The sequence below is a fragment of the Teleopsis dalmanni genome, chromosome 1 (genome assembly GCF_002237135.1).
Source record: "Teleopsis dalmanni isolate 2A chromosome 1, ASM223713v2, whole genome shotgun sequence".
Classification (NCBI taxonomy): domain Eukaryota; kingdom Metazoa; phylum Arthropoda; class Insecta; order Diptera; family Diopsidae; genus Teleopsis; species Teleopsis dalmanni.
The window spans coordinates 232,670,004-232,681,837 of record NC_051846.1 but is presented as its reverse complement, the minus strand read 5'-3'; the positions used below and the strand labels follow the sequence as shown (position 1 = coordinate 232,681,837).

The window sequence follows — 11,834 nt, the reverse complement described above, 5'->3', positions numbered from 1 at the left end:
AATAATAATTAAATTGTTATTGAATAAGTAAGTACAAGGTTATAGGAATAAATTAATAGATTTTTGCATACTGTATAATTATTGTCTTTTATATAAAGAGGAATAAATGACTACACGATATTTATAAACGATGTATATGCATACATTTTTGCACGTACAATGCATAATTTCTTAAATTAAATACAAAAAAGCAAAAAGAAAAAAAAACATTTTACTAAGAAAATCAGACATGTTTCCTTGCCAATATTCTCACTAAAGTGGATTGGAATGATATATATTATAAAAGCGAATAAAATTTATTGACAACTTAATGAAATAATGCATTTAGATTGTTATTGTGTAAAATTTTTTAGAAAATGATAAGCATTTTTTTCCTCTTATATGTAACTTTGTTTATAATTCCTAATTTAATTTATAACGTTTTAATACCATTCATAATATAGCATATTTAATACGACGGTTCATTGACATTTTTGTAGAGTATATATGCAAGTGCGAATGTCATTAAAGTTCTACACAAAAAGCTTAGATAAAATTATTGTCTATATCACCTACTTGTTCACTATATCTATCATTTATAAGAGAGTATTATATATATATTTTATGAAGAGCAACAGGCACATGTTTGACTCACCTAGCAACAAGAAAAGAAAAACAATTTAAGAATAACATAATTCAATAAAACATAGAGCTTAATATACCCAAATATGTTACTTTCTGATATTCAGAGAACCCAATGTAGCAACAGATATACATTAAAAACAAGAACATCCAATTTCAATAAAAAACTAAAAAATGTGAAGACATATTTTAAAAATACAATGACAAAATTAATTGCTAACAACCAGTGAGTGTATCGCAACAATGTATAGATAAAAATGTTATTTTTCAATTTTTAATCAGTAAACTTATTACCTTTACAATTAATACGTGCCGCACGCGTAAAGACCTATATATTTTATACTGTCTTTATCACCTAAAACGACAGACAAGTGAATCAGACGTAGACGTATTTTAAAATAGGAAACAAAGATAAGTAACCATGACCTGTGTGAGTTATATAAACTATAGCGGATGTGCAAAAAAATGTTTTTTTTTTTAAATACAACCATTGAAGTAAAATTGTAAAGTATCTTAGGTGAATCTGTATTAAGCAGAAATTTCCTATTTCCTATTGCAAAAAAATAGAATGCAATTAATCACCAATACTTTGCATTATCACATATTAGTTACTTAAAATCTCTATTAATATAATGTAACTTTAACTTAAAGAGGGAGTTATTAAAAGAGGAAGAACTTTAAAGAACCACAGGGGATTCAAGTCACTAATTATTATTATTAATTATAATAAAATATAATGCAATAACTAATGCAAGGCAATATTAAAACTTTCAATATTTCAGATATAAGGAAAGCGCTTTAAATGCGTAATTTTAAACTTAGATGTAGATATAATCTGAGTACCCAAATAGTTATGATGTCAAAAAGATAGCGAACACATTAAAGATATCATAATAAACGCTGTTAGAAAGAGATAATAGTTGAAACATGGATTGATCATTACACTTCAGAGTCCAATCGAAAAACAACTAAAAGGGCAAACATCCAAAGAAAGCGATAAGATTTTAGTCACCATATTAATTTTACCTCGATTATTAATTTCGATTATATTATGTTATTTTTAATATTGAAAAATGAACCAAATGATCAAACCAATGTACCATAACACAACATGTGGATCATCACAATGCCAAAATTGAACAATGTTAATTCCATATCTACTGTGTCATCAAACTACCTGTCAGCGATTACTACTTGTTAGCTGAATACCTTTAGGAATGAAATTTGCCTCCAATAAAGAAGTAATTCCCGAATCTGAACCCTATTCCGTGTACCCAAAAAAAGCATCGAAATGTTAGAGAAGCTTTTAAAGAAAACTGTTATTGAATAAAATCGAAATTTGTCTTATAACTGCTCTTTTATTTACATCCTATAATAGTGTATTCATAATGTTAAGTAATGTATTTACACACGCATATAATATATATGTATATACTTTATAAGTACTCGTATATATTTTAAGTTCAATGGAATTACTATCATCTGTTAAATACTGTCTTGTTTTGGGTTAATAAGTAAACTTTAAAGACAGTTTCTAATAAATTTAACATTTGAATAATAAATTGAACTCGTATAAACTAAAAATGCAATAATTATAATGCAAAGTCAAGGTATGTAATAAATAAATATTTTATATTTATAAATTAATACTTCACAATACTTAATCTAAAGTATTAAAAAAACAATTATTACAAGATATATTAATATATTAACAATTAATTTAATCTAATTTAATAGAATTAATGTCGATTTAGGAGAGTGCCAAATATTTATTGTCAAGAAATGTTATTTGGAAATATATTACTTTACTACCAGACATAGCATGCAGTCATTTTTCAAAACTCAAAGTAAATAATAAATAGCTTTGAATACAAAATACAAAAACACAATATAGTTTTAAAATATCAACAACAATCAACAGTTGCACTTACAGTCCTATTAATAAAACTAACGACAATCTTAAGATGTAAAACTTTCACTGCAGATAATGATTTTAAAATAATATTTATATTTGTTTTATTTTTATTGCTGATAAGAATCGGTAGAGTTCTATGTACGCGGAACTATTAGATAGTCCGAGGTCATCAAAAAAATGAAATATATATAGAAATGACTAGCATTAATTTTTATTCAACGATATCGAATGAATTTTATTTATTTAATATAAAAATTCTTCTATTAATATAGATACAAAAAATTTAATTTTAATATCAATAATAAATTAATAAAGAGTTACCTTTAATAAAAAAAAAAGAAAAGTTTATGAAAAGTACATTTAAAAAATATATATGTACATATTTAAAATTTGTATGTCTTTGTATATTGGACGAAGTCAACTGTACAAAGTTCAATCCGTTTTTGTTCGTCATAATTACAGTTGCAAATTAAAATATTTAAATAGTTTTTCCCATATACCACAATTATATAGATTTACGTTAATAAGTGGAATTTTTACTCTCCACAAAACAAAATTACTATTCAACACATGCTATTATTATTTGTGACTATAAAGATATATACTGCATAATAATGACACAATTAGACCTTAAAAACAACCAGAGAGTTGTTTACAAACTAATACAAAATAATAATGTCCGTCATACGAACTTATTTAGAGGCACTCATTGAAGCGCCATTAATATCAACATTTATTAATTCCACACAAAAAAATTTTTACTGGATCGAAGGCAAGGTTTCCAAAGGCTGCACGGGAGGAGTTTCAAATTTATATACTTTAAATAATATAAATATAAATATTAACTATTAAAAATAAATATTAAATATACCCTAAAGACCATTAAGAGACCTCTACTTTCTGCAACTTGCTAATAACCGATGGAAAGCACTTAAGTCATGTGCAGCTTCCCGGTTAACATGGTCCACCTATAATAAAAATAGATTCTCGGAACTCATTAAAAGAGACCGCGTGAACACTGCAAGGCTTACTACAATTCTTTCTGGTCATGAGAAACTGCGCGTTCCCCATAACGCTCACTGCAGAAGTTGTGGAAACTCGCAGAAGAAAGAAACCATAATACATTTTCTATGTGAATGCCCGGCTTTGGCGTCCAGAAGTTATAGGTTCTTAGGAAGATACTTCTTTGATAGTTTATCAGACTGTTTATCGGTGAAGACGAAAGACCTACTAAAATATCTAAATTCGGCGGGTTGGAATTAGTCTCTACTCTTTAATACTAGGGTTCTTGAGAGGAATGTGGTAGCAAAACGGTGAAAAATCGCTAATTGAGGTACATGGAAGTTATCCAATGGCCTGTCACTGCAATCAACCAACCATAAATATATAAATATACTTTATATACTTCATCAAAATAATTTGGTGTGAGTCAACAAAATGAAAGATCCATACTTAACATATAAGTTCGGTTAGGTACATTTACCGGAAGGCGCGCAAAGTAACATCGATACCGGATTGAATTTAATGTTTTAAATTGGATTAAAGTGATTATTGAATCATCAAATGCCAAACAATTTTACTAATATCAAAACATCAGCATTGGTCGTACTTTTTCTCATTAAAGTAGTGCATGAGAAGGGTATCTGCACTGAAATTTTTTATCAGTAATAATGTTTATACAGAGGTTTGAAACCTCTTCTTATTTAAAAATAAATGTAACCGGATGAACGCGTATCTACAAAATATCATTGGTTAGTAAGTAAAATAGTAGAAATATTTTTATTGTACCAAAGAATCTATAGTACAAAGAAGTGCCACGCTCATACAAACGAAATACCCACTTTATTTTGCTGGTGGATTTATAATAAATCCACCCAACCTCATGCAACAATGTTCGATCGAGTCACAACTGGTATGATGTTCAGTTCAAACCTATATGTGAGTCGAGTAAGGCTGACAAAAACCTGACTGCATACGTATTCAATCATACATGCAACCCTCTGTATTACATTATATGCATGTTTGTATGTTTGTTCGCTGTAAAATGTTCAAGCGATCAAACAGCATTTCAGTGACGAAGTCAAAATTGTATACATTTGATAAGTTTTTGAATTTAATAGTATAAAACAAAAACAAAATTCCCTGTTTGCTATTGGTATGAATGTAGTGTTAAAATACATTACAAATTTATTTATGTCTCACATCTGATTTCTTCAATTCTATGAAGCTTTATTCTTAAATATTGTTCATGCGCAATATTTCCGAAGCAATATCGTAATCACCAATTTTAACATTTCAATCCGGTGTAAATAGCATTCATGCGTTTCCTTAAACCAGGAGGCATTAATAGTGGTTTTAGTGACTTCTACACATTTTTGCATTAAAATTTTTCTTACATTTCTAATATTTTTATTTTTTTTAAAATACTTTTCAAAAACTTTTATATGAATCTTGCAAATATTTTTTAAAATAATTACAAAAAGTCACCAAAAATTCAAACTATTAAGAAGTAGTTCCTTTTGAGGTAAAATATATGCACAAATGTGCAATAAAAACATACCTATTTATGTACTGCAGACTTAATGTCTCCAATATCACATTTGTACATACATAATAGATTTTGTAGTGCATCATTTTTTGCAATAAAAAAAAAATATATTCTATTATTCTTTACTCCTATGATATGAGCCTTTTCAGTACAAGAAAATAAAGCAACAAAGTATATCGAAAAATTATTTGAGGGATTTCTTTACTATTCACTTCGTTACCAATCCATGTATATGAATTAAATAGACAAATAAAAACAAGAAAGGCAAAAGAAACAGGCATATAAAAACAATTGTGGGTTGCAATGAGTTTGAACTGAACATCATACCAGTTGTGACTCGATCGAACATTGTTGCATGAGGTTGGGTGGATTTATTATAAATCCACCAGTAAAATAAAGTGGGTATTTCATTTGTATGAGCGTGGTACTTCTTTTTACTATAGATTCTTTGCTTTAACCTTATACTTCCTCACTTCACCCATACTATCCCTTTGTATGTTGTTGTGGTAACCCACTGGGAGCTGCTTGTAAAAACACTTTAGAGGGTGCATGCTTATCATATCAATTTGGCCTACAACAACTCCCCCAAATAGCACTAACCAAGTCATACTTGATAAAGAAAACTAGGGACGATCCGCAACAACTCGCAACAATAACATTCGTGATTATACATGGTTTATTGACAATATGACTTAGGTATTATTTTTCTTCAACACAAGCATATGGTTACTACTAAGTAATCATTATTGCAATGCTAAAACCTCAATTAGCTAAAGATCAGGAAGGGATGAGCTAATCATACCCAACCTCTAAGCTGCTTTGGTAGCGTGATGCATAAAGCATTAATTTCACTAAATATTCCATTTAGCATCCATCAATGAAAACAGCTTGAATCTAACATAATATGCAAATATATCACATTTTAATAGATGTGATGGATTTAATATACAATAAATGCAGCGGATTTTATGTATATAAACACATTTATACATACAATATTATTTATGCAATAACATTGAATAAAAATTGTTTTGAATGCAGTTTAAACTACTGATGTTCCGCATAAATTGGAACTTAACACGCACACAAGTTCCCAGTTGGGCGCACTGAGGCGTGTAACGAATTTGCCTGTCATCCGCTGAAGTGGCGGATTTCACACACAAACGGCAAAGCAAACTCACGCATGAACAAGTAGCAAATCCAAGAGTAATTGCTGCACTTTACCCACCCACACCCACAAACGTCGCCACACGCACTGAGCTACGCAAAACAGTTGCTTTCAGAATTTAATTAGCAATTTTATTCTATAATTTCAGAAATAATTAAATTTTTATATAACATAAATAAGTTATATTTAAATCACACTACACAATATCTCTCAACTATAAATTCATTCCAACTAATCATCGTCCATCTTGTAATCTGTGTACATCGCATTCGAATTCGTTTCAGCTGTATTAGTGGATTCCATCGCCTCAACATCGCGGCACTTTGCTGCCAATAATTCTCTTCTAATTTCACTAGTAATTTTTGGATGTGATTGTTTACGCAACAGATTTAATAAAAGCTCCTTTTGGTCGGAGGAAATATCACTTTTATAGCGCTGGACGAAAACGAGTAAACTGTGGTGCCACAACACTGGCATATCGCGTTTGTCATGCTCAAACCTCAGAAAATGAAAAACTGCAGCATCAATCACGCGGTATGGCAATGCGTAACGCTTGTTCAGTAGATAACGAATAAATATGGAATTGGCACCAGTGTAACCCATTTCGCAAATCTTCAACAAACACGCAGATGCATGCAGAACCGGCACAGAGTTGCGCGCTATAACACTACCGAAAATAATAGCTTCACGTAAGTTGCAATCACCCGATTCCAATAGTGGCAGGATGATGCCTTTCATAAAAGCAGCCGGCTTGAACAAAGCCTTCTTGAGTGCACTGTATAAGTGCATATTGAGTTTTTTGTATTCACACAAATCATCTCGTATTCTGGGCAGTAGCACTAAATTGTAAAATCTTTGTGCCATTGGTTCTGACAATACCGAACAAAATATTCTCGTTCCTTGGAAGACAGCCGCTGCACTCCAATTGTGCGGTTCAGTGATGAAAAGTATTTGTTCCCAATTTTTCAATTTGGGTATGACTTTAAACGCCTTCGGTATTTTACCACTACGATAGCGCTTCATAACATCTCGCACAGATTCGTACATGCTTTTAACCCTTGGATCAATATCTTCAATGTCTAATGAACCAGCATCACTTAATTTCGACAATACGCCGGCTTGTTTCTCTTTAATTTTTTCCATAACTACTTCAGTCAAATTGAATGTTTTCTTTTCAGTTTGCGGATTGTAGAATCGCTCAAAAGTCTTCATATCTTCCGGATCCATTTGTATGTCATCGAAAAAGTCTGTGTCAGTAACATCGATGTCTTCGCTTTTGCTATCCAAACCAAACCTAACACTTTTGGTTACTTTGAAGGCGGCATCTTCCTCCTTCTCCTCCAGGTGTTGTTTTTTTGCGGCGGCCAAAATTTTCTGACTTGTTTTGCTATCCAAAACTGCAGACTCCTCTGTGCGTAAACGAAACTTTTCGGGATTTTTTATTTTCTCATCTTTATCTTTAATCACAATTACTTTCTTTGTTTTTCCCATTTTAAATCAAATATTTCGTTTAGGAATTTCGTTAATTTTATATGTGGAACGCACGTTTTACTTTTAACCACCAACTTGTTGTGTTGTGTTTCTGCGCAGAACGTATTTTACTCTGTAACCAAACAAAACTTATTTTATTATTGAAAAACGTATTACACTTTAAACACTTACTGAGTTTCTTCACAATTTATATTAAATTTATTATTTTATATTACTTTTTAAATTAATTTTAATAATAATTATTCGCCATACAATTCCACACACGTGCCGACGGAGAAAGAAAACGCAAGCAAAACAAAACATGCGAACTGTCAAAACAGAATTGGGTTTGTGTTAACAGTGATGCCACATGGACAAATACACAAAACACAAAAATTCTTGTGTATTACTTGAGTATTTATGCAGTGAGCAAGCATTTGCCAAGTAAAACCATTTTAAAGCGAATTTTTAATGTTATTTAATATTTTTTGTAATATGTAATAAAAATTATGCAATTTTTTAACTAATCACTATAATTTAAGTATTATTCAAATTTTATTTAAATTACGCTAGAAATTGATTTATATATTTGTCACTACGATTGCAGTGCAGTTAATTAATATGTTAATTTCATCAAAAGTTACATAAAAAGTTTTTAAAATTTTGTAAAACGAGTTTGCACAAAAGTGATGTTACATACAAGATTGTAATAAAAATAGTAATAAGTTTTCATCAACGCAAATTTATATTATGTTTCCACTACAGCTAATACTACATATTTTAATGAAATTAAGAATTTGTCGTTTCCATGACTTATACATGTTAAATAATTTGTTTGTTTATACTGAATTCACACAAGAGTTTTGTTTATCATTTTAGCTGTCAAAAATTTTAAACTGACATCTGCAATCAAAAAGCAAAAATATCGTTAAACATACAACATTATTGTAATTTGTTTGTCAGATTTATCATATATGCACTCTTTTTAACTATTTTCACTAAATATTTACTTGGCACATATGATATACTCGTATGGAGATAACAATTTTGTTTTATTTAGTATGAAAATTTCATTCAATATTGCGTTCACAATAGCACAACTTTACTCTGTACAATACTATACTATGGTGAACTGTCCAACTTAAAATCACCTTGATTTTGTAGATATTACAAATCATCTGTTTTCAGCTCCTAAAATTTCTACACAAATTTATGTTTTGAACTTTTTTTGCTACCGATATCAAGAATAATTTCAAATGACAAGTAAAATTAAAAACAAAACTTTCATGTGAATGCAATATTACATTTTACGTATAAAACACATGACGTATATGACAAAATAAAAATTTTGGTAATTTCCCCTGTGGGAAATTTACCTTAGGGTTGCATTCAACATTTTAAAACAGTTGATTTGTAATAACCACATGAAAGCTCTTTATATATTAAATTATTCTCTTTAGCGGACTTAAAGAGCAAAACAACTTAAATGAAACAAGTTTGATGTAAGAGAACGCCGGATATTTTGGTTTAATGCGATGAAGTATATAAATCGATATTATATATATTTTGTTTTGAAATCTTATAATTCTGTTAATACTAAAATCCTTTCAATAAACTAAACAGAAGCTTAATTCTTTCAAAATTTAATTTTTGTTCTATTATATAAAAAAAACGCAGTTGATTTGTTGATAAATGAATGTTATATTTATATTAATAATTGCTGCCAATTTTTCGAACTGTTAAAATACAAATTTTGTGGATATGCAAAATAATTAATTTTAATACAAACTTTTCAAGTTTCAAGTATTAAATCTTGTTAAAGCATAAATATATCAACATTTATATATATATATATATAAAAACCTATCATTTACCTACGATATTCATACCGACTCATTTCTGTTTTTCACACACAATTCATTTTTCCCATTGTGATCATGCCTTTAATTTGTTTTAGAATTGATAGAACAAATTTAAGTTATAATTTTATTTATATTTTCAATTAACTTTTATATATAATTAATAATTAATATATATAATTAATTTATTTTAATTAATTCAATTAATTAATAAATTTATTGTTGTTATTTACTGCTGTTTAAAACACCACTCTATTGAAAATTTTAGTTTTATTAGAAATGTAGCTTCTTTCGTTAAAACAGACATCAAAAATCAATTAAATATATGTAGATATATATATTTAATTTTATTTATTTAAAATCATTCTGTCAACATAATTGTAACAAATATTTTGGTGAAAAATTGGACAAATAACTACATACAAACAAAATTAATTTTAAATTAGCTAATTTACTGATAATAAGGTCATTTATATGAAACCTCATTTGTGGTAAATCATCATTATGAATGGATATAATGAGTAAAACCGCTTAAATGAGACAGCGTAAATGTGCTAAAAACGTGTGCAAGGGGTTATTGTAATCATAATTGTAGAGTGAAATCAGAGCGTCTTTTAGACGGTTTTTCTGTTTTGCTTTTTTGTAAAATTATTTATTAAGAGCTTTAATAATCACATTCCAACGGCTTTTTTTATTCTTTATGCTTTAAAACATATTATAAACATTGGAAGTGAAGTCTGAAGAAGTCTGAAATCTGAAAGTAGTTCAAAATGTAATTCGTATTGTATAAGTATTCTCAAGACTCATACTTAAAAACATCGTAATAATTAGCTGAAATATGCAATTTATTTTGTATATTATTCCACCATTATTGTGCCACGATGCATTAACTTAAAGTGGTATTAATACCCAAATATGATTTGGTGAGTATGAATATTGTATAAACTCACCACGGTATTACTTAATCAAGGTTCCACATAACAGGCCAACATGGGATTATAAAAAAATATATCTAAAAATTTATTTCCACCAAATAGTAATTAAAAACGTTGGTAGAGCATAAAATAAAAATTGTATAAATCAAAATATATTCGACGAGATTTAAGTCCCATAAGGCGGATTATTGCCGTACAAACGCAATTACAAAACCAAGTACAAATACAGGCGCAACACAGTGGATATGCAATTACACATATAAACACACTGTAAAGAGGTTCGTAGGTGTTAAAACAATTAACTGCTGACACATGTTTTGCATTGGCCGTATAAGTACTGTAGGTGCTGTTGTTGTTGTAATTTTTAGTGCTTTATATGCCTTAAAATTGTTTGCATTAAAGCAAAAACAAAAAACAATAACAGAACACAAAACAACAATGCAAGCACAGCGCCATAAACAAAAAAGGGTTAGCGGTTTGTGCTGCTGACATTTTTATTGTGAGTGCATAAAAGACTGCCTGTTCGCTGCAAATGCAATACACGCACACACACATGGCTTACATTTGCCACTGCAAATGCGAATTTACTTAACAGTATTTATGAACAGATTTGCGCTTGTACTCACTTTCATGTTAAAGCGTATTTATGCATGCATACAGGCGCAGGCAAGTGCAAGTGCGAAGGCATAACATTTTTCGGTTAACAAAACCCTTTAAGCCATAATGTGTTTAGGCATACTTAATTACTTTTTAACGCACCGTAGAAATTAGTCCACCTTTATTTTTCTCACATTTCACCTTAGTATATGTTTTATATTCGTGTACATGTACATATATATGTATGTATGTACAGTGGTACATTATAAACAAAAATATTTCCCTCTTATGGCAAGTGGCACCTGTAATTGTTTTTAATTTTTTGAATTTGTAGGCATACCATTCACCCCTCAAGGACTTTGTTACTTTTAAGGAGTCTTGAGTTTTGTAAAGAAAGCCGATTTTTAAGAGCTGACATATTACAAAGGAAAATATGCAACAAATTTATAATGCAAAATGTTTCAAAGAAATAAGATATGTAATCTGTTAACTACATGTACTATACATATAACAGCGGTACAGTATAAATAAAAGTTAATGGAATTTAGTTTAGTGTGCCTAGACATTGCGTTCTATAACAAAAATTAATTCATAAAAACTAATTCTGAAAAATCAGTCCATTGTGTTTAGTGCCTTCACCTTTATTACTTCTAATTATTATATCAGAGTGTTGAAATGTAAAAGTCTCTGCTGAGAGATTCATTCCTTTATTAACTTTTCA

The 11,834-nt window shown here is 29.3% G+C and overlaps 1 protein-coding gene across 1 annotated transcript; it reads right to left on the bottom strand.

Moving 5' to 3' along the window:
- Positions 1-6,373: 6,373 nt before the first annotated feature.
- LOC119672652 (bystin-like) lies at positions 6,374-8,087 on the bottom strand. The gene is made up of 2 exons (XM_038083760.1): positions 7,915-8,087; positions 6,374-7,855 (listed from the first exon to the last, which is right to left on the bottom strand). Exon 2 carries the CDS (start codon positions 7,741-7,743, stop codon positions 6,484-6,486), a length of 1,260 nt encoding a protein of 419 aa, XP_037939688.1. The 5' UTR covers positions 7,744-7,855; positions 7,915-8,087; the 3' UTR covers positions 6,374-6,483.
- Positions 8,088-11,834: the final 3,747 nt, after the last annotated feature.